Consider the following 23,847-nt stretch of genomic DNA (forward strand, 5'->3'; position numbering starts at 1 on the left):
GAGAGAGAGAGAGAGAGAGAGAGTTGAATGGAGAGGTGGAGGAGATGGTGGTGCTTGAAGAGCAATTTCCTCTTCCAAACAAAGAATACAGTCCTCAGTATTATTCAACGCCTTGCCCACAAACACAAAGGTGAGATTTTATTCTATAGCATTCATCCTCTCTCTCTCTCTCTCTCTCACATGTGTTTGTGTGTGTAATGATAGGTAACCTAAGGCATGGGCTAGTGAAACTTTATGAGGACAACGAGTCTTGCACAGAATGTGAAGATATCCAAGTGATGTGGGAAATGATTCATTCTTTTTTACCACCTACGGCCCAGAAAAGCCAGAGCAAGAAGAGATGTAATTTGACGTTTTGCTTTAGTCCAACCTGATGAAACATCTGAAGAGGACTCTTAGATGCTCTGATGCACTACCACCCTACTATTTTCATTTACTCTTTCTTTGATCTTGGTTCAAGGGGGGAATGAAGTCATTGAATGACCTTGCTTTCTTCCCTTTCTGCTTCTTTGTAAATCTAGGCCATGACCTCATTCTACTCCCCTCTTCATTCTGCACCATACAAGCTAGTCTGATAGATGTTTATTAATGAATTTACATTATGAAAATTAAATGGGTCCTCTTAAGCATCATGAAGTTTATTGAATTGTCATCAGTCTTAATACCACATCAGCAAACTTGGTTGGGTCTATGTGATGGAAGAATTCCCACACCCATTCCATTTTGCATGTCAAGTCTAAATTTTGGGAAAAAGGATGCACCAGCGCCCAGATATAGGAAGGGTGAAATGATCACCCCACCCCGTGAAATGAAAAATCCCCCTTGTTGGATGCTTCTGTGAATGCTCTCATTGTTGGCTGAGATCGATTCTCGATTCTCGTTCCTTGATCGATTTGGATTGGTTACCCATACCGTTAAAAAAGTAAAACAGTAAAAAAAATACTTTTCCTGAAAAAGCAAAGGGCAAAAGTGACCGATATCCACCGATCCTCTCTAATAAGCAGAGATCGATACCGAGAACTAAATCCATGCTTGCAATAGTGCAAAAGCCACACAGCGTGGCAGAGATCACCATCCCTTATCTAGAGTCGTAAATTATAATCATATTAGATATTTTTGAGGAGGATAAAGCAATATCCCAATTCCTATCTATTAACTTTATCTTTATAAATATTCGACTAAATAGATACAAATTTGGATCCAATGTTCAAATATCAACTCACATCTCTAGTTAGATCGACATTCTTGAAATTGTTTGAACAATTACTAATTGAGAATACAAGATGCAAACTATATACACGATGGATCATTTGAGATAGGACACTAAATTTAACATGTGACATATCTAGAAATTCCCAGTTTATCCAACATTTCTCCGAAACCTATATTTTACCCTAGCCACTCTTTTGCAATATATTAGTCACTAAAAAAAAGGAGGTACAACCCAAGATTATAAGATAATGGAAGATGAACAAGTCAATTCGGTGTGTGTGTGTTCTCCATAAGTAGGATTAAACGTTTAATATATACTTAAGAGTCAACCCAAATGTGGTACATCCCCTTGGATGCCCAACACGTTTAGTTGCAGCAAAAAAACTATAATGAACGGTCCCTTCTATCTTCAAATTAAATTTCCACATTGCTCTAATTAAAGCTTCTGGTTATTCTGGTTTGTTTATTTGGAAAGGAAAATGAGAACTATCCTTCTAGACCTTACAAAACCCAATTCATTGAATTTGAATATATCACAAGAAGAAGGTGAAGCCATCTTATTGCCTTCTTTCTTCTCTCTTCTATCAGGTTTTCCAGGTGACCCTCCAAGAATAATGTACGTATCTGATCAGCCAACGCCGATCGAATTCGACCAAATTTCTCCGGTGAGGTCACAAGAAATCCGGGACGGCGATGAAGATGGTGATCACACATCCACTCCACAGTGTGGGGAGATCTTCAAAGTCTTATATTCAGTCAATAAGCTCTTCACCATATTCACAGGGTCTCTAGTTGCTGCTTTAGAATCTCATGCTAGGAGATATGTAAGATACTTAGCACCATCAATACCAAATCCTTATATTCAAGCTACAGAAGAACCACAATCCAGCCCACCTGAATCTGATAATGATTCTGAGGAAGTAGAGCTGTCAATACCAGTTTCTTATGGCCAAGGTTCAGAAGAAGATCAATACTTATGCTTCAAGGTGGCCACCAGCTTCAACACTTTAAAGTAACACAAAATACCAAATTTAGATTGAGGAGATAAGACAGGCTGAAGATGATATGACTGCTCAGAGTTCTTCCCATGTATCATCAATGTGTATTTTCACCCATTTTCTTTTTCTTATTATAGGTTTGATGATGAATGTTTACATTGAGATTTGTATGTTCTCTAAAACCATAGTCTAGGATTGAGCTAATATCAATTGAAAATGAAGAAGAGAAAAGGTATTAGATGAAGTGTATCCTGAGCAACATTTATCTACTAGTGATTATTAGATGAAGTGTATTAGAACCTAAGAAACTCGGATTAATCAATCCAATGAGAATACTAAATTTTCAGATGATCAATACTGAGCAACATTTATCTACTAGTGATTATTAGATGAAGTGTATTAGAACCTAAGAAACTCGGATTAATCAATCCAATGAGAATACTAAATTTTCAGATGATCAATAGATCTTGAACTCTGTTATTGGTGAAGCCTGATCTCAATTTAATCCGAAAAGTACTGATGATGATTCTTCCTCAATAACGATAGTCTCGCTTGCCTGTGAGTGGGCTGCGAGGGTTAAAGGGGGGTGGGGGGGAACACAACCCCTTACCCACACGGAGGCGGAGTTCCTTGACTGATTTTTTTGAGGAATCGTTATATAGGGGGCATTTTGTAATTTATGGGATTAGGGTTCTTATGTTTCATTTTGAAAAAATTGATTAATATATATCGATCGAGTTTTTCTAAGGTCACGGTGAATGGGAAATGGCCCATTGACATTATACAATAGGAAGGATAGATAAGTGAAGAGTGATGGGAGTCATATCTGGACGGTCTCATCATTCAGCCACAGTGAAGAAAAACTTTGTCCAGCATATATAGTAAGAGTTTAAGGCAGTTAGATACCCATGATTACATAAAAATTTCCATTTCTTTTTTAATAAACTGATTGCCCTTCCCTTCCCTTTTTCTTGTAATTAAACGGAGCCTTAGTGGGTAAAGATAATGCTACAATATCAGACACTATCCCACAATTTTTTGTTATACTTTGGTACTGCTCCACCCATGGTTGACAAATTCATAATTGAGAATAATTAGGTTTCGGTGATCATGTTTCCAATTCAAAAATCTCAACCCTTCATTTTTTTATATTGATTGTACCTATTTTCAAACACTGTCAATTATCAAACTTCAATAGCAGCAATCGAAATGAAGTCATGCAACCCACGCAATCTGACTTTTTTTTTTTTTTGCTAACAATGGGTATCCAACCTCTAGCCCGACTAGTCCCACGGATCCATACTGACCCCACAATTGCATGGACCAATTCATATCGGGGTTGAATGAGAGCCATTCAACTTTCATTGAAAGCAGTAAAGAGCACTAAACACCCCCGTGTGAGTGGTCCAAGGTGTTCCTAGTGAGAATCGAACTCAGAATGTCCGAGTTTATGGCTCGTACCAAGTTCCTTGCTCACCAACTGCATTACCCCTTTAGGTTACGTAATCTGACTTCACCAAATCTAAATATGATAATTTGTTTGAAAACACAAGTCTCTCTGAAGAACTTTGGACAGTTGAAAAAAAGTTTAAGGGCCAAGCCTCTATATATGGTTGGCTATATAGAAAAGATTGATCACCAAAATGTTGACATGTTGCCTATCTAGAGAGTATTAAATATTTAACATATTATCCTTTCTTAAAGGGCGTACTCAGTGCATGAAGTTCCTGTAATTGTGAGGTTTGGGAAGGGTCATAATGCATGCAATTTTACCTTCACTTTGTGAAGAGACTATTTCCTAACTCAAACTCATGACCACAAAGTTTCTACTTTGGAGCAAGTGTTTTGATTCATCCCCTTTTTTCTAAATTTTATGAATTGATATAAAATAAACAATGGAACCACACTCTCATTTGCAATATTTCCCAATTGACACTGAATCCTTATTACTGACATTCCTTAACGTTGTGAAGATCGATGGTTTTTGGATTCGGCTCTTCTCCAATTTCTTAATTGTTTAATTTTTTTGTAATTTTCTCTGTGTGCGTGACATTTGTACATTTTTTAAATTCAATGGTTTTAGATTTTTTTTTTCTTAAATTCAAACTCATTTTCACAGCCCAAAATGCATTCCACAACCATTGAATTTAAAAAATGTACAGATATCATGCACATAGAAAAAATTAAACGATTAAGAATTAAAGTCGAGTTACATCCGTGATTTTCACCCCTTTTAAAAAAACTATGGTACTTACTATCAAAGCTGCCGTCTTTACCAAACCTGATAAAATCCTATTCTATCTATTAGGGATATCAATTCTAGGCCGACACCGGTTGTATAAACCTTTTGCGACTGGTGAAAACCCGATACCAGCCCCACATATCAGCTGTCTGGCCTTATAGACCGTGCCCGACCGATGATGAACAACGATTACAAAATTATGTGATAGTGGTGGTTTCATCTTTTATTATAAAATTAATTATGAGTTTGCATCGCTTTAATGATTTCTTGTTGAAGTTCTACCCAAAAAAAATAAAAATTAAATTAAATCCTTATATTCTTGATTTTAACGAGTGGTGGGGTATTGGTGTCCCATAAGTTATAAAATTTATTAACTTTTTTTCTTGTAAAGAAATTTATTAACTTAAAAACAAGCATATAAGATTTCCAATTTTTTTTTTATCTTCTGTGTCTTTCATTTTGATGAGTGTCTTTAAATCTTATTTTTTAATCCACTATTCTTCCTTTGACATTTAATTTACAATGTCACCCCCTCGAGAATACCAATATTAGAGGAACACCCCCTCTCTTTCACCAAATTAGACTCAGGCCTTTTGTCGTCAGTCAGCGTTATAGAATATACCAAAAATACTGACATCAGCAATTCATATTTTTCTTAAATACCATTTGCCCTTAAAAATAAGAAAATACCGAAATTGCCCTTAATGGTTGTATTCCCAAAATCTATTGAACAATGAAACAACTCAATCCGATCACGTGAGTCACTGAGTTGGAGAAGAAAGTCAGAGAAGAAGATCCCTCATACTTGATCGATCGGCTGTTGCAACCCCTTCCGGCAAAAGCGCCAAACCTTCTCCCTCACCTCCTCCTTCTCCACCGACATCCCCGCCTTTGCCTCCATGTCAGCCCACCGACAGATCCAGCCTCATCGATCCAAATACCAGCGATGGAGACCTGCATGGGCTCTTCAATGGACTTACCGGCGGTGAAATCGCATCGATCTCTAGACCTTGGTTCTTAATTCAACACCGAAGGTTCGATGGCTGAGTATTCCAGACCGCCGCCACTGACACCACACTAACACCGCTCCCCTTCTCTACTTCTCAAGTTCCCTAATATGGCCTCTTCTGTTTCTACGTTGCTCCTCCAAGTCCTCCTAGTGGTTTCCCTCTTACATCTCCCTAGTGCTGGAAGGAGACTCACTGGATCCATGGAGGACCAGTCTATGCTCTTCCAATACCACAATGGTCCACTCCTCTCAGGCCAAATCTCTGTTAATCTCATCTGATACGGCAATTTCAAACTTGCCCAATGCGCCATTATCTCAGATTTCATCTCTTCCCTCACATCATCCTCACAAGCTTCATTGAAGACCCAACCCCAACCCTGTGTTCTCACTTGGTGGAAGATCACAAACAAGTACTACCACGTCAGCTCCAAGAACAAGAAGCCCTCTTCCCTTTCTCTCCAAATGGGTAATCAGATCCTTGACGAGAATTACTCATTGGGCAAGTCCCTCACCAAGAACCAAATCTTGTAGCTCGCAACTGGAGCCGATCATAGAAACACCGTTAATGCAGTTCTAACTGTCGCAGATGTCATCGTCAAGAGCTTCTATACAGACACAAGCGGAATTCATGGTTCCCAAGGCAGGAAATCCAAGTCTGCTTACATTTGTGTGTAATTCGAAGAGTCAGTGCCTGGGTCAATGTGCTTGGCCTTTCCACCAGCCCATCTATGGTCCTCAGAACCCACCATTGGTCTCTCCAAACAATGATGTGGGAATGGATGGAATAGTTATCAATCTGGCTGGTCTCTTGGCTGCAACTACTACCAACCCTTTTGGGAATGATTTCTATTGAGGCCCGACTGAGGCACCATTGGAGGCACTCGCCATCGATGGAATGAGCACAACTCGTCGACTACAACAACTTAGATAGTCAAGATCTCGTCGGACTCACAAGTTGAAGTACAGAAGAGGAACGAGCGAGAGAGAGTTACAAGGGTGATTAAAGGGTATTTTTGAAATTTTATAATAAAGATGTTTTACTCATAAGAGCAAAATTATCATTTCAGAGGTCCAAGTCCAATTTAGTGAAAGAGAGGGGTGTCCCTTTAATATTAGCATTCTCCAGAGGTGGTGTTGTAAATTACCCCTTTTTTAATCCTCCCATCGTCCCAGCATTCATTCTTCCATTGTCATATTTCTAATCATCACTACTTCTAAAATATTTATTTAATTTACAATATTTCGATAGCCCAAACCCATATATGACTTGATAACTGACTGACCATTTATAAACAAGACCATACCTACCTAGCCTATGAGAATCAATTATCCGAACAAATCGATGACAATGCGGGTTCGTGAAGAGGTGGGAGATCCATTAAGCTCGGCTGAATTTGTTTTTTCCATCATGAATTATGTATGATCGGTTATTCACTGTAGTGACTAGTGAGTCAGATGGTCCAGTTAACATCAGTGATCAGAAGCATTCCATTATGCACTCCAATGTCATCTTAACCATCTAATACTCATTATACTACCGCACTCACTGTACAAAAATTATGCATCCCAACGTCACCTTAACCATTTGATACTCACCACACTGCAGCACTCACTGTGCAAAAGATGTTTTCCCATTATGCATAGGCAGGAAACCCATATGAGGCAAAGACCAGGGGCGGTTTGACAGAACGACGCAGATTCCAAGACTATAGGTGACCACTAGAATTTTCTACTTCTCCCTTTGATTTATGCAATCTGGTAAAAGCAATTTTGATTATCAAAGCAAGATATGAGGGCTAAGCAACTTGAGAGTGAAATTCCATCTCACAGATTTGTTTTTACTTCCACGTAATGCCTTCCTACTCCTAGGTTAGATTGAACTCACTATACTTTACCAGCTGGTTTGATTCATGAGTAAATCTATGCAGATTTTGATTTTGATTACCACCTCTTGAGGAGTGAACTGGGTTTTAAATTCAAAAGCGAAGTTGCACTATAGACAAACGAAACACTACCTCTTAAAACTGAAGGATAAGAGGCCTCTGAAAGCATCAACTGATAGTCGTACTCTGAACAACAGAAACCCTAACTACTAAAGCTGAAACAAACACACACTAAAAGCAGCAACTGATATGGTAACACTACATCAACACATACTAATATAAGAGCAGAAACAGATGTTGTAACACACTAAATCACGCGGCACCGTTGTCTTCATGGAGGAGCATTTGGTCAAAGTGCCATACTCCTGCAAATCCACAAAAGAACAACTCCTGTTAGCACATTTCATATCAAAATGATAAAACACAATGACAAAGTATATCTCCGTAATGGCAGTGGGGACTGATCATAGAAAATGGGAACTTACCATGTCCTTTGCCCACCCTTCTCAATTGAGCAACATATTCAGAGATCTTCTTGATGGCTTCCACCTACCCACATATACAAGTAACTCGAATCAAAACCAAGATTAAATACTTTGAAACCCCTACCACACACATTCATCTCCATAGAGTTGAGAGGGGTGGGGGGGCCTAAACTTAAATAGGTCAAGGAAACATAAATATCAGAATTCACCTGCTCAGTCAAGAACTCGCGCTCAACGAACTCAGCCATCTGCACATCATGGGTCCGTTCTGCTACCTATTGTTCAGCAATAAAGATACCTCAGAAGAAGACCAATCTATAGAGATCTAGTCATGGCTTGTATGAATAAATATTCTTTCTCGTTTCATTTTAAGAGCTCAGTTAATTTCTCCAAAAGAGAAAAGAACCCAAGGAAAGGCTACATTATTGAATAAGAACAAGCATGTGTACAAAAAACAAAAGGAGTCTGGGGTTTTACACTGTGCAACTTCAGAAGCTTTTCATTTGTTAACTTCTCCAATGCCAATGAAAGCTCCATTGCTGAATCAAGAAAAAAGGAACAATCAAAGCTAATAAAAGAGAAGAAATAGTATTTCAAACAAATCAGCGCATCACAGTTTCTACAATGAAAAAAGACAAATTGTGAAGGCTGTCTAATAGCCCTACCAAATGATGCAAAAGATTAAAAACATACCCAGTTTGGAAACAGGGGAGTTTTGCCCCTTCTCAAAATTCATTAATGTAGTTTCACTTGTTTCATGCAAGGGGAGAAACCCTTACCACATGCATGTCATGCACACTAGCACACAGAGGTACATGATGTGACACTTTTGTGCATGTATGATAAGAACATATTTAAGTGATGAACTAACTCTCTTCTCTTCACCATGTGTGATGGAAAACTCGGTCTAACTGTAAATATGGAAAGGCATTTACAAAAAGGAGTTGCACCACTCGCCACACAAGTACAGCATGTGGCCATCAAAAGGAGAACTAATCAGATAAAACACAATTTGCAAATTCAAAACCCACTTAGGACATTGCACAAACACCTTAAGAGGGCCTCAACTAGAAATGAATGCATACAATTACCTGAATTGGAAAGAGTAAAACAAATGCTACATGTGATTATGGATAGCATACCATTTAGATCCCATACCATAACAGTAACACAGATGGAGCTTTCTCTTACCGTAAAGTGCATCTCCTTTCTCCTCATGATAAAATTCAGACTGGGGCGACACTATAGGCTGTAGCACTACTCTTCCTCCTCTCAAGTTCTGAGAATTGTCATGAAAGAACACAGTATTATACATCCAACGTGGTAGTTGAACAGAGAACATGCGAAATAAAGCAGACAAAACAAAAAGATTAAGAGGATTCGGCAAACACCTGATATTCCATGAATTTCTCTGCATGTTGCCTTTCTTCATCACTTGACTCCTGGAAAAATCTGAGAGCAACAATTCATGATCAGATCCATGTCCAAGCAATTGAAATCGTCAAGGTAAAGAGGGTTTGGGGAGTATTTAGGCATTACTTGGCAAGGCCCTTGAGAGCAACATTATCCCGGTCGAAATAGGCATACAGGGCATGATACACATAGGACACATTGTACTCCACACTGTAAATCAGCCAGTGAAGGGGAAAAAATGTTAAGAAGAAACAGAACAGATTATAATAATCAAGACGCACACAAACAGAATCATAAAAGCATGGAAATCGAGGATAAGCTTCTCAAGTAAAGGTTTCAAAACAAACACAACAGAAAGGGGGAAAACTTCAAGAAGAAGAAATAAGAAAGAGATCTTGGGAACCCACAACTGAAACAAACAGATCGAAATCCAAAAAGAACAAATGCATTCGATTGAAGTAAAGAATCCATTAAAAAAAAAAAGAAAGTAAAACCATCACCAGCCAAAAAGAAAAGAGGACACAAAAAAAGACAAGAAGAAGAAAGAACATGACCAAAATCGATAAGGGCTATAAACAAATTCGGCGGAATCAGATACACTCTAGAATGAGATTCAGTAAGAAGAAATGGGAGATACATAAAGAACGAAAGATGCAACAAGATTCATCAAGGAGAAATGGTCATAAATCAAAACACAACAGGAATACCAAGAAGCCTGCAAAAAACAAGCAGAAATTAGATACATCCCAAGAAAAAAGGGAAAGAAAGATGAGAAAAACAAAAACCCACTTGATTTGTTCATTGATGGCAGCCTCACAGTCATCAACGTACTTATGCCGTGCAAGTGACTGGTGAGGAGCGACGGGAACGAGTGATGACAGAGGCACCTTCTTCATCTCTTCGAAAGGCTCAAACACAACACCAGTAGTCAATGACCGACTAACCGTATCTTTCGCTGCATAAACTACGAACCCATCTCCTCCCTTCCTCTGAGGAGTCGACAGAAAGGAAGAAGACGAGTTCAAGCTCGATGGTGACACAGATGAAGAAGATCGAAAAGGGCTAAGACTAGCCCCTTGTGTGATTGAGAGAGAGAAAGCTGGAGCACTGAGAATCATGGTTTCTTGTAAAGGAAAAACAGAGAGATTTGAAGGGTTAGAAGCTGAAAACAGGAGAAACAGAGAGAGACTGAGGAAAGGATTCAGAGAAATGAGAAGATGATTCATGAAAGACACGGAGGAGATGAAGATATAGAGGCTGCCAGGCGGTCGTGTCTCATTTTGACCATTGGATTCGATTGCACGTGGACGGAGAGGATTGCGTGGAGAAACGAAGCGCGTGGCGACCTCGTGGTTTTATCTGAAGATGCCCGTGTGTCTCTGAGATCCAAGAAAGTATCCTTTTCTTTTGGTAATAATCCAAGAAAGTATCTGATAAAGAGGAGGGGGGAAGAAGACGAAAAAGTTAGCAAAAAATCATCCATAATTTCCATCTTGTATAATTTCGTGAAATATCATCTTCAGGGGTGATACGTGTATTGATATCAATGCAATAGTTCAGATCTGATTTAAATACCTCTTTACTGATTTAATGTTTTATTAGTTGTACCAGATCTGGACCATTGTGTTAGTATCAATACACGTGTCATTGCTTAAAGATGGTATTGCACAAAATTGTACAAGATTGGAATTACAGACGATTTCAACGGTTTCATAGTACTATTGATCCCCCACGGCCAAAAAGTACCGAATAATTGAGAGAGTGAGAGACCCTTCTCAATAAAGTCCCTGTAGAGGCAGCTGGGTTTCAAAAGTCGGTGAATCAGATTGAAAATCGGTAGAGTTGACCCTGGTTGTTGACGAGTCAAATCAACCGATTTCTGTATTACATCACCGAAAAAAGTGAATATACCATGGATGTATCGGTTCTAGGTTTTTCTAAATGGATCAGAATCGATAATGATTGTTTCAATTATCACTGATTATGAATTTTAAAACCTCATTTAAAGAAGTAAACTGAAATTGTCATTACTCATTGACAGAAAAGGAGAGGGTTCCTCAAAAGTAATGTGACTCCGGTACTTACACAAGGTTAATAAAAACATGCACAGGTCATGATTTCTGTCATGGGGTGGTTTTCTGTATGTCATGTCATCTTTATAATCCATTACTTTCGTTTTTTATTCCCAGGCCTACAAATTCTATTGCCAATGCCTTAGTTATAAAGATGTGGACCCTTTTTTTTTTTGGTAGCAAAGATGTGGTCCCTCATACATATGACAGACTAACCATATTTTATTCCTTGACTTTCAAGATTTTATCCGTCAAAAGGTTTTAACTGTACACATGGTTATCTTCTTCTTTTTTTTTTTTTTTTCCTTTTTGATAAACACATGGTTATCTTTTTAAGTAAATTACTTTACATTTTTTTTAATATAATTTAGAATTTATTCTCGTACTTTATTTACCCCTCAACATACTGGTTTTTCACTTTTAACATAAGGACAAATGTTGTAATTTCACATGGAGTATGGTTTAGTACTTTAGCTCCTTAAAACGACTAAGATCAATTAAATTGGAGGGTAAAAAGGGAATTATACTCCACACCCCTGGGTCAATCATGTTGTCCCACTCCCTATTGCTGAGGCCCTGTGGGCGAGCATCGACAATCAATGCTGTCCATTCCTGCTGTGAGGAGTTGCACATGTGGCAGTAGAGGCGAAGAGGAAACAAAGGTTACAGCTAGTGACAACGAGAGTGAAGAGTGTGTAGCAGGAAGCTCACGGATAGGGAGTGAAGCCTGTGAAAGGATGCAAGGGTGCACAACAGCTGTGGGTGCGTGGGGATGTTGATGCGGAGGTGCAACATCGTTTGATTTGCTATATCCTGTGGCACTGATGGCATTGATGTTCATGGAAAGGCGAGGCGTGGAGGCTGCAACTGCTCTATGTTTCACGGAGAGAGAGGTCTAGAAATGGTAGGGGGTTGGCAAAGGCGAGTGGTGTGCCACTGGTGATTGTGGTTAGGGTAGCAAGTTGGCAAGGTGCGTTCACCTCATGAAGCCTGTGGATTTAATCAATTTGACTCCTTTTATCTATTTAAGACAATTCACATGGAGTGTATAGTGCTCTTTATTACTTTTGGTGAAAATTAAATGGTTTTCATTCAACCTCAGTATGACCTGATCTATGCGATTATGAGATCAATATGAACCCATGGAACTAATTAAGTTGAAGGCCTGGATACCCGGCATTAGCAAAATAGAAAAAAAGATAATGGGTCAAGGGCAGAGAATGAGTTACCAATATCTCAACCGATTCAGAGGGGTATTGATATTTGGTCAAGGGTAAAATTGTAAAAAAAATACACATTAATTTCTCTAAGGTATGATTTTTTTTTTTTGGGGTAATTGAATGACTATTTTAACTTTTTTTTTTTTTTTTCTGCCATACATCCCGAGTAAAGGGTGTTAAATGGTTTCAAATCAAATTTGTTTATAAACAGTTTTATGAGGTTTTTAAAGCTTCTATTCAAATGATTTCCCTTTGTATGAAGCTCGACATTTTGTTCCCACGTAATCGGAAAAAAATCGTCTGCAATTCAGATCTCGTACAATTCCGTGAAATACCACCTTCAGGGGGTGACACGTGTATTGATACCAATGCAATGGTCCAGATGACTCCTCACTGATTTAAGGTTTTATTAGTTGTATCAGATTTGGACCATTACATTGGTATCAATACACGTGTCATCCTTTGAATGTGGTATTTCACGAAATTGTACGAGATTGAAATTGCAAACGATTTTAACCCCACGTAATCACTATTGTAATTAATTTACAGAAACATATGGTTGAATTTAAACAAATCTAGAAACTTGAATAAAAGAATTGCTGTAAAAAAAAAAAAAAAAAAAAAAAGAAAAAAAAAAACAAACAAACCGATTCAGACAAGAGTCCTTTTCAAACAAGTAGTGGAACAAAGCAATACGTAAATGGCCCTGAGACACAATATGAATGTTCAAAGTGCACACGATTTCAAAGATGACATTTGTACAGATAATATGTCAAAAATAAGGATAGGGAACACCGCACTTGGTCCAATTTTGAAAATGTTTGTTTTATGATTTTGAAAATGTTTGTTTTATGAATATAATCCTTTGGAACTCTGTACCCAAGACTAATTTTTTAACTAATTCTGTGTGTTCTGATTCTTTTAGGGAGTGTGGAGGTTCTAACTATGACTTCTAGTAAGCAACAAAAGAAAGTTACAGTCTTAAGTTAATCAAGTAAAAGGTGAAATATTTCCGGTGAGGTATACAATCAAGCCGTTTAAGTAAACGGATCATAGAAAAACCACTTCTAATGTCTGTCCTCCTTTTCGTGTTACCATTTAGTATTTCTTTACCTATTCAAAATATGATTAGATTTTCCTCTTCTTATTAACTTTTATCAATGACTGCGCTAATTTTGATAGTCTAATAATATCTTCTTTGTTCACTTAGTTACTATCTATCAAGCCATAATTATGTTCAAATAAAATAGACATTTATTCACACCATCATCTAGTTATGGTTAATGTGTTAATGCTATGCTTTTGAAATTATCTCAAAACAGTTCACTTATTTGATGAATTCAACAACAACATTAACGACGACAACAACAACAATAATAATAAAAAAAATCTTTATGTTTGGTGGGTTATATAGTTGAAATATATTACTAAGGGAGTTCTTGATGTATTGAATGATTAAAAAATTCCTTTATGTCATAGAATAGGTGTCAAAATTACAATATATGATAGGAATTTAAAATAAGAAAAGAATGATAGAATAATTATATATATATATATATATATATCTTGTTAACCATCATACAACGTCCCTACTGAGCATTGTAGGGCCAATGGTCAAGCTGCTAAAAAGTGAGGGAACACACACACACATACCCGCATATGATTGAAGTCGATCCTTAAACCTCTAAACGCCAGCTCCAACTGGCCGAAGTCGCTACCAATGCATTAGGCACTGAAACCATATGATAGAATAATTATATCAATTTTGCAAAAGAAGTGTCTAGAACCACAAAATCAAGTTTGGTTGTGTGGGCCCTATTCTATCATGGCAATATAGTTTGCCTTGAAGGAGGGTTAAGCATACGCTTCTTTGATATAAATAAAAATATTTTGCTGGATTAAACATACACTTCTACACTTTTTCGATATTTTACCATTGGACGTAAGCCATAAAACTGGATAGAGTCAAACAGTTCCTCATTACCAAAAAAAAGGGAAACCTTCGACATAATTCTACACTAAAGATTTCAATTCTTGTTACGAAAAAAAAAAAAAGGAAAAAATATTTCAATTCTTTTAACAAAATTACAAAAGGAAACAATGACACTATAAGTAGTAGACAAAATAATGTTGACAAGAGGCTGAAAGTGACTGATTCTTGTTCTACCGTCCTCCAAGGTCTTCAAATCTAATTATTGCCTACATTCTAAATTGGTGGTAAATTATTATTATTACTATTATTTTTGACAAATTAATCATACTCAACTGACTAAAAAACTAAACTTGAAAGTTTTCCTCCTTTTCATGATTTTTAAATGAATACAATGAAGAATAGATAAGAAGTGGCATCTCTTATTTTTATTTTTTTCCCCTTCTTTTCATGTGAATAAATTGAATTCTTTTCTTTCTTTAATTTGAAGTTTCCTGTTCAAACATATGCAACGGCTATTAATATTACAGAAAAAATCTTTGGGTGGATTTTTGGTATACTCAATAAGGAGAATTTGATAATAAATCTCCACTAATTTTTTGATAACAGGAGAAAGCATTGAACTAATCTGCGGTAGTATTCTTCAAGGATTGAAGATAGCCAAAAATAATGATTGGAACATTTTAAAAATTTGATGTGAGTCAGATCAGAATACAAAAACACTTGATGGATCTAAATGACTGAAACTAACTAATTGATTTTGCAATAATTTTCCGTTATTTTTTTCAAAGCCTTATTTTATTACTTTACAAATTCTGTTTAGACTAAAATTTGAAATGTAAATAGGAAACTGAGGGTCCAACTAGTTACATATAATTTGGTCCCATGGATATAAGCCACATGATAAAAGGAAGTGAGTGCGAAGGAATCTTTCACCCTTGAAAAAAAAAAAAAAAATTAAAGAGAAAGAAAAGAGGGAAAAAAAAAAAAATTGACCCATTATGTCTAAAAAAAGAAACAAAAAACCTACCAATCTAGTCTACTTTTGCTTACACTTAAATATAGGTGGACACGAAAATATCACTCAGCCTACTCGTGCACTAAAGATGCTTCCATTCACTCTCCCATCGATCCCCTGCACTGGTGTAGGCAACACTAGAGTTGCATGATTCTTTCTCTCGTATAAAAAAATCATAATCAAAACAAAACCAGACCAATCCAACCGATCCAACTCATTGAAACCCTTAGGCCGAAATTTAAGTAGTAGGTGATTTTCTTAAGATGATGTTAGCAGCAAGCTGAAGTAGTCTAATTAAATCGATGGAAATCAATTCTTGAAACGCCCCTGCCCAAGCTGCTTCTTGAGACACTGGTCCGTGACGATCCATGCCCATTCAAGGTCTCAATTGCACACTCCTAGGCCTTGGTGCTGCTTCTCAGCGTTCCGTGGCTCCTTGAAGGGCATTCACGTTTCACAATCTCAAGCCACTACTCTATTTTATTTCAATTTTCAAATGCCAAATTAATAGATCAACTTTATTTTATGATTCATAAAAGAAAGAATTAACATATTAGCAAAGGAGGTTGGGTGAGGAACTTCCAACTTGCAAAAGACCGGCTTGCACAATTTCACCTCCCTCCCAATTAACAGATCAACTTTGAATGAATAGTAAGAATCTGCAAAAGAACATTATCACTTTCAGAAATCAAAACGGTAACAGAGAGAGAGAGAGAGAGAGAGAGAGAGAGAGAGAGAGAGAGAGAGAGAGAGAGAGAGATCAATTCTAAGCCTGCACTGGTAGACCCGACAGATCCCGACATGTTTATTAAAAAGAAGTTCACGGACGTTCACGGTGCAGGTAGCTAGCCCATCGAGCACCCGACTTGAGCCGACTCGTTGTAGGCCGACCTCTTTAATACTGCATAAAATTCCTACTTGCCACTACTACTAAGAAGCTAATTAAACTTTGTTATCTTTTGCTTTGTAATAGAAATTGATTTAATTAATATTTGTTTTGCAACTTGTAATGGTCATATTTTTATTTTTTTTTTTTGAAACAATCATAATCTCGTATCACTTCTCTTATTTATTAAAGAGTTGCATCACATATTTCTGGGCTTTCAACCGACTAAAGAAAATAATTTTATGGTAAACACGTTTAGACTTAAATAGGTCCGTAACCCAGTTAAAGCCCGTTAAAGAAGTCTGATTTAAGTCTGACACTGACCAACTCTATTACAAACCGTACCATGGCTCCAAAGCTAGACCTGTTTGCTTAAACGGACGATCACGGTGCAAGACTTCCAAGTGGTCAAACCCGACTATGCCTAATCTAGACCGACATGGCCCAACCAATTGACACCCCTATATAAGGTTTCAGTTATGAATGTTGTGATATGTCCTTAAAAATGGCATTTTACATTTTTGATCTCAAAATCAATACATGATTATTAAAGTTCAATGTAAAAAGAGTTGAAATAGTTTTTAACGAAAAATCATAAACAGGTTTCAACCTTATTATGGTTTTTATTTTTGATCAATTTTTTAAAAATAAAATAACCTCCATAAATGTTACCAAATGCACCAAATATTGATTTTATGAAATATATATATATATATATATATAGGAAAAATGTTGGGTATGCCGCCGATATCAAGTATGCTAGCACTCATTGTGTCTATCTTTTTCTTTCCTTTTTTTGAAATGACCTCCATATCCTTTCTGAATGATACTCCATCATGTGTTCCTATTAGTGCTATCTGCTAGCATACTTGATATCGGCGACATACCTATCTTTCTCCCACATATATATATATATATATATATATGGAAAAAATTCGTTTGTAATTCCGATCTCGTATAATTCCGTGAAATACCACCTTCAAGGGGTGACACGTGTATTGATACCAATGCAATGGTCCAGATCTGATTTAAATGACTCTTCACTGATTTAAAGTTTTATTAACTGTACCAGATCTGGACCATTGCATTGGTATCAATACACGTGTCACCCCCTAAAGGTGGTATTTCACGGAATTGTACGAGATTGGAATTGCAGACGATTTCAACCCATATATATATATATATATATATATATATATTAAAGATGGCCTAATATGAAGGGTTGTGGGTTAACCATAGGTCCATAGCTAGAGCGCGCGGCCTGGGTGCGGTCCGGTTTAACCTGGTCTATCGACATTCCCAACCAAACCATAATAGTGTTATTTATAATGAAGAAGAAAGAAACCCTAGCCCTGTGGTATTTTGCTCTCAGTCTCCGTTGCAGCTCTTTCACCCGCCCCAGGCCCCAACCCCTATCCTCGTTGCCTTCTCTCCAACAGGGGCTGCCACCATGGGACGTGTTCGCACCAAGACAGTGAAGAAATCCTCTCGACAGGTGATCGAGAGGTACTACTCTCGAATGACTCTTGATTTTCACACCAACAAGAAGATCTTGGAAGAAGTAGCCATCATCCCTTCGAAGCGTCTCCGCAACAAGATCGCTGGGTTCTCTACCCATCTCATGAAGAGAATCCAGAGAGGCCCAGTTCGTGGAATCTCTCTGAAGCTCCAGGAAGAAGAACGGGAGCGTAGGATGGACTTTGTACCCGATGAGTCTGCCATTAAGACTGATTTAATTGAGGTCGACAAGGAGACTATAGAGATGCTTACTGCCCTTGGTATGGCTGACCTTCCGGGTGTCAGCAAGCAAGCCGATCCAGCTTCTGGTTCTGCACCCACTTACGGTAGGGGCGGTGGCTTCGCAGGTGGTGCTCCACGGAAGTTTTGATTCCAAGTAGGGTTTTTGGTTCTTGTACTGTTTCCGTCCAATGATTGTTACTTTAGGGGAAGATGGGTATTTTTGTTTTTGATTTGAAGACGGGAGATAATTTTAGAGAGATTTATTCGGTCTTTATTATAATTTTGTTAAGTTTCACTAGGAATGGAAAAAGCTATGTGTTTTTTAAGGGTTTTATTTCTCTATGTATCTTTTTTTTAGATGATTTCTTTGTTTGGATTGTTGTGACAGTAGCTATGTTTCTGTATTTACATTTTGAAGGTGAGTCTGTTTCATAATTTGCATTTGGTTTCTTGGAATAATTTATTGTTTTAAGGGAGGAAGGAGAATTAGTATTAGGTTTTTTTGTTGTGTCTGGTGAGGAGCAATTAAGGTTATAGGGTTTGTGGTTCAGCATTGGCTTTCAAAGTATTGAGGGTAGATCTGGATACTCTTACAGAGGCACCATTCCTGAAGTTGCATGGGTTGATTCGGTATAAAAGGGCTATCACTGTCTTAGATTTTGGTTTTCAGGGCTCAGTGTTGTGTGTAGAGATCTTTTATTTGTTAGTTCTAACATTGAACCAACTGGCATTAGGAGATCCTCGGTTTAACTTGAGGATGGCAGTAAATGATGATTGTTCATATTTGAGAATGAGCATGGACTGATGAAATTAGAGATATTTGAGTTCTATTTCTATCAGAAGGTCTTAACACTTAGTGGTTTTAGCCTTTAGGCTTTAGGACTTTTTTTTTGGGGGGGTTGGGGTTGGGTTGTTTGGTTACTGTGTTGTGTTGAAGGCCATTCTGGTTTAGTACCAGCCCTTTTAGAGGTAAAGGGGGCCTACCCAAATTTCTTGTGAATTATTGGTGATGGAGGTGATCACCCAATTTTGGAGATGGCTTTGACCCTTTAGACATTCTTGTTTCTCCATCATATCATGTTATGTGTCAAGGCCCATTTTTAGATTGTCCTGTAGCTGCTGTCATTTGACAGTCGAGTTGGAATATCTCAAGTTTATTTTCTTGGGGTTGAGGGTTTGAAGGTGAGTCTGTTTCATAATTTGCATTAGTTTCATGGGAATAATTAGGTTTTTTAAGGGGAGAAGGTGAATTACCTTTGGGTACTTTGTTCTGTTCTGGTGAGGTTCGTGAGGAGCAATTAAGGTTTCAAATTTAGGGTTTGTGGTTTAGCACTGGCTTTCAAAGTATTGAGGGTAGGTCTGGATTCTCTTGCAGAAGCAACACCTTGAAGCTAAATGGGTTGATTAGGTATAAAAGGGTTGTCACTATGTCTTAGATTTTGGTTTTCAGGGCACAATGTTCTGTGTGGAGATCTTTTATTTGTTAGGTCTAACATTGAACCAACTGGCATTAGGAGATCCTCGGTTTATCTTGAGGTTGGCAGTTAATGAAGATTGTTCATATTTGAGAGTGAGCTTGGAATGATGAAATTAGAGATATCTGGGTTCTATTTCTATCCCAAGGTGATGCAGTTGCACGATGGATTTAGGAAAAAAAAAAATCTTTTTGATTTGATTTTCTTTTGTTTTAGAATTAATTCCTTTTTAAATTAGCTAGCTTCTAATTTTAGAATAGTTTCCATTTTCAAGTAGTTTCCATTAATTGTTTGATTTTTCCTTTATATTAGTCATGTAATAGAGAAGAACTCAGTTGAGATTTGAAGTTTTTTTGAAGAATTAATCTTGGTTGAGAATTTTGGGTGAGAACCTTGGCTGCTGTGGGTGTCCATCTTTTGTTTCCTTCCTAATCTCCTCTTCTTCTTTATTTCATCTTCTTTTTTCTTTTTCCTCTGTTTTCTTTTCCTTCTGTTATTCATTCTTCTTCTTGCTGGTCCTCACTCCCAGCCCCTGTTTCTGGGCAACGTTAGTAGCAGCACAAGTGTTGGTCGATCTCTCTCTTGTGAGATCTGTTTGGGCTGAGATTTTGATCGAAGGCTCCTCTCTCTTGGGCGATCAAAACCCTAGAAGATAAGAGTTGGAAGTGCCCTCTGTTGGAAGTTTCACATTGAAACCGAAACCTGCCCGTCTTCCACCAGGTACAATCTGACCAGATTAAACCTTTGTGCTTATCTATAATATTAGAGCTTCTTAAGTTACATTCAAGAAGGCCTTGAGTTGAGATTTAAGCTCTAAAATCTGAACCTAATCTGGGTTTAGATGAAGGATCTCTGCCCATCGTACTAGAAACTGGTTTCTGCCTTTGGTTAGTATCGTGAGAAGGAAGAAGGTGATTTCTTTTTTTTTTATTCTTAAGTGACTTAATTTTCTATATTTATAGTTAACCCCCTCCTTTTCATAAATTTGTGTTATGTTATTCCCCTCATCTTTTGTAATTCCAGAATACCCCTCCCATTTTAATTTCTATCTCAATTTGACCCTGTCATTTATTTTCCTCTCTTTTAAGTGCTAGAGTGTTCCTAAATTTACAAGATTGCCCCCCAACCATTAAATTTGAGATTTTTAGTCATTCTTGTGGGCCCTAAGCGATCCGATTCCGACTTTTGGAACCCGGATCCGCATCAAGTGGTATCAGAGCAAATTTTTCTGCAATTTTCTAACTATGGCAAGTCACATCACCAATGCTGAGTTGCACAAATTGTATCGTGAGTTAGCCGAGAACCAACAAAATACTGATGCTAGGCTTGAGAGGACTGAAGCCAAGTTTGACAAGTTTATGGAAGAGATGATTGCCTTTATGAAGAGGTTCGACAAGCGAGCTGAAGAATGATCCTCTACATTACCTCCTCAATTAACACTTTACGGATCGAAGACACACCTCAGAGGTAGCAATTTGATCCAGTTGTTCCCCAGGATGTTACCCGGCAGTTTTCTGACAGAGATAATAGCATCAAAGTTGAGGTTCCCGAGTTCAGTGGTGAAAAGGGACCTGAGGAATTTCTTGACTGGCTTACCAAAGTGGAGAGAATTTTTGCATATAAGTCTCTTCCGGACGTGAAGAAGTGTGAACTCATCATCACCAAGTTTATTGGGTATGCATGTTCATGGTGGGATGATGTAATCCATGCAAGGTTTGTCAGAAGACTTGGATCCGTTACCAATTGGGAGGTCATGAAGCAGATCCTGACTGAAAAATTTGTTCCTCTTAATTATGAAAAGGTAATGTTCCATAAATTACTTAACTTCCAACAAGGGAACAAAGATGTGGATTCCTACACTCTCGAATTCCACAAATTGTCATTAAGGTATCAACTTCAGGAGACAGACCAACAACGGGTGATGCGATTTATCAGTGGGTTAAGTACTGAGATTCGACTTGAGTTGGCTAACACTGATTTCAGGTCTGTGGATGTGGCAGTGGCTCATGCCAAGACGACTGAAGAGAAGTCCATTTATTGGAAGGGTATGCTCAAGACTTCTTCAGTTTATAGACCTCCACCACGTATGGAGGAAAAGAAGCTTGAAGCTCGCAGAGTTGAAGAAAAAAGGTCAGAGTTCAACAAGGATAATGTTGGGGTGAAGAATATCATATGCCATAGTTGTGGCGAGAAGGGTCACTATTCCAACAAGTGTCTCAACATGACTCGTTCTGTGAACGTAGCAGAGAAGCAACCGACAAAGAAGAGTGAAGATGAATCTCATTTGTATCCTTATCCCCTCGAGGACGATGATATTGTTGATGATGAAGATGAGGATGTAGAAGCTCATTCAGCTAGCCTTTCATCTTTTTCGAATAGATTAGTTGATAATGCCCCTCTCTTCAGACAGAAGGGTACTTTCCTGCATGGCTCCGACCATACTGATGTTCATGCAGTTGATATTGGGGCAGAAGCAAATTTTATATCTGCTGAATTTGTTCGAGCACACAACTTTCCACATAAGCAACTTTTCAAAAAGATTTACGTGCAAGGTTTTGGACCCACAGTTCGAGAAGAGGCCACTGCAGTTGTTCGAGTACACTTACAGTTTGGGCCACTACAGTACCATGTCACCTGTTTGGTCACCCCATTGGCACATTGCGACATTCTTCTAGGGTGACCTTGGCAGCGACATGCAGGCATTCTCTATGATGGTGCACGGAACACCATCAAGGTGAAACAAGGTCGTATGTACTTAATGAGGTCACATGCATTATCAAACATGCCACGTCGTCGGTTGACTCCTGCTCTAGTGGCACGTCAGCCTACCCTCCCTCTTGGTGTTATGTTCCCATCTTTTGCTTCGAGATACGTGCCACCTCATCAACGAGCAACTTACAAGGGTATCTTGGGAGCACGACCTAACTCGACGGAGTCAAGTTCTTTTAAGACAGGGAGAGCTGATACAGTTGCACGATGGATTTAGGGGAAAAAAAAAAATCTTTGTGATTTGATTTTCTTTTGTTTTAGAATTAATTCCTTTTTAAATTAGCTAGCTTATAGTTTTATAATAGTTTCCATTAATTGTTTAATTTTTCCTTTATATTAGTCATGTAATAGAGAAGAACTCAGTTTGAGATTTGAAGTTTTTTTGAAGAAATAATCTTGGTTGAGAATTTTGGGTGAGAACCTTGGCTGCCGTGGGTGTCCATCTTTTGTTTCCTTCCTAATCTCCTTCTCTTCTTCTTTATTTCATCTTCTTTTATCTTTTTCCTCTGTTTTCTTTTCCTTATGTTATTCATTCTTCTTCTTGCTAGTCCTCACTCCCAGCCCCTGTTTCTGGGCAACGTTAGCAGCACCACAAGTGTTGGTTGATCTCTCTCTTGTGAGATCTGTTTGGGCTGAGATTTTGATCGAAGGCTCCCCTGTCTTGGGCGATCAAAACCCTAGAAGATAAGAGTTGGAAGTGTCCTCTGTTGGAAGTTTCACATTGAGACCGAAACCTGCCTCCCTGTCTTCCGCCAGGTACAATCTGACCAGATTAAACCTTTGTGCTTATCTATAATATTGGAGCTTCTTTAGCTACATTCAAGAAGGCCTTGAGTTGAGATTTAAGCTTTAAAATCTGAACCTAATCTGGGTTTAGATGAAGGATCTCTGCCCATCGTACTAGAAACTGGTTTCCGCCTTTGGTTAGTATCGTGAGAAGGAAGAAGGTGATTTCTTTTTTTTTATTCTTAAGTGACTTAATTTTCTATATTTATAGTTAACCCCCTCCTTTTCATAAATTTGTGTTATGTTATTCCCCTCATCTTTTGTAATTCCAGAATACCCCTCCCATTTTAATTTCTATCTCAGTTTGACCCTGTCATTTATTTTCCTCTCTTTTAAGTGCTAGAGTGTTCCTAAATTTACAAGATTGCCCCCCAACCATTAAATTTGAGATTTTTAGTCATTCTTGTGGGCCCTAAGCAATCCGAAACCGACTTTTGGAACCCGGATCCGCATCACAAGGTGCTTAGCCACTTATGGTTTTAGGCTTTTAGGACTTTTTTTTTGGGGGGGGGGTGTTGGTTGTTTGGCTACTGTGTTGTGTTGAGGGCCATGCTGGTTTAGTACCAGTCCTTTTAGAGGTGAGGGAGGGCCTGCCCAAATTTCTTTTGAATCATTAGTGATGGAGGCAATCACCCAATTTTAGAGTTTGCTTTGACCCTTTAGACATTCTTGTTTCTCCATCGTATCATATTATGTGTCAAGGTCCATT

General features: G+C 38.0%; 2 protein-coding genes, 1 long non-coding RNA gene and 1 pseudogene across 3 annotated transcripts; 3 read left to right on the forward strand and 1 right to left on the reverse strand.

The window, feature by feature from the left end:
* Positions 1-602, forward strand: LOC122061943. Its single transcript, XR_006134756.1, has 2 exons — positions 1-130; positions 205-602. It is a non-coding gene; the product is annotated as an uncharacterized LOC122061943 (long non-coding RNA).
* Positions 603-5,555: 4,953 nt separating this feature from the next.
* Positions 5,556-6,392, forward strand: LOC122061734 (annotated as a pseudogene).
* Positions 6,393-7,412: 1,020 nt separating this feature from the next.
* Positions 7,413-10,468, reverse strand: LOC122060918 (ferritin-3, chloroplastic-like). Its single transcript, XM_042624025.1, has 8 exons — positions 10,032-10,468; positions 9,369-9,452; positions 9,221-9,281; positions 9,021-9,108; positions 8,307-8,368; positions 8,039-8,104; positions 7,830-7,893; positions 7,413-7,709 (listed from the first exon to the last, which is right to left on the reverse strand). The coding sequence occupies exons 1-8, from the start codon at positions 10,466-10,468 to the stop codon at positions 7,657-7,659; spliced, it is 915 nt and encodes a 304-aa protein (XP_042479959.1). The 3' UTR covers positions 7,413-7,656.
* Positions 10,469-17,712: 7,244 nt separating this feature from the next.
* On the forward strand, positions 17,713-18,543 carry LOC122061142 (40S ribosomal protein S17-like). The gene has a single exon (XM_042624341.1). The coding sequence runs from the start codon at positions 17,819-17,821 to the stop codon at positions 18,254-18,256; it is 438 nt and encodes a 145-aa protein (XP_042480275.1). The 5' UTR covers positions 17,713-17,818; the 3' UTR covers positions 18,257-18,543.
* The last annotated feature ends 5,304 nt before the right edge of the window (positions 18,544-23,847 follow it).

This window comes from Macadamia integrifolia, chromosome 14 (genome assembly GCF_013358625.1).
Source record: "Macadamia integrifolia cultivar HAES 741 chromosome 14, SCU_Mint_v3, whole genome shotgun sequence".
Lineage (NCBI taxonomy): Eukaryota > Viridiplantae > Streptophyta > Magnoliopsida > Proteales > Proteaceae > Macadamia > Macadamia integrifolia.

Bases quoted from the DNA above. Each gene is read 5' to 3' on its own strand.
- LOC122061142 (XM_042624341.1), top strand. From the start codon at position 17,819: ATGGGACGTGTTCGCACCAAGACAGTGAAGAAATCCTCTCGACAGGTG.
- LOC122060918 (XM_042624025.1), bottom strand. From the start codon at position 10,468: ATGAATCATCTTCTCATTTCTCTGAATCCTTTCCTCAGTCTCTCTCTG. The intron at 9,109-9,220 runs GTGTTTGCCGAA...GACAATTCTCAG, and splicing joins AGAAATTCATGGAATATCAG to AACTTGAGAGGAGGAAGAGT. The intron at 7,894-8,038 runs GTGAATTCTGAT...ATATGTGGGTAG, and splicing joins GCGAGTTCTTGACTGAGCAG to GTGGAAGCCATCAAGAAGAT.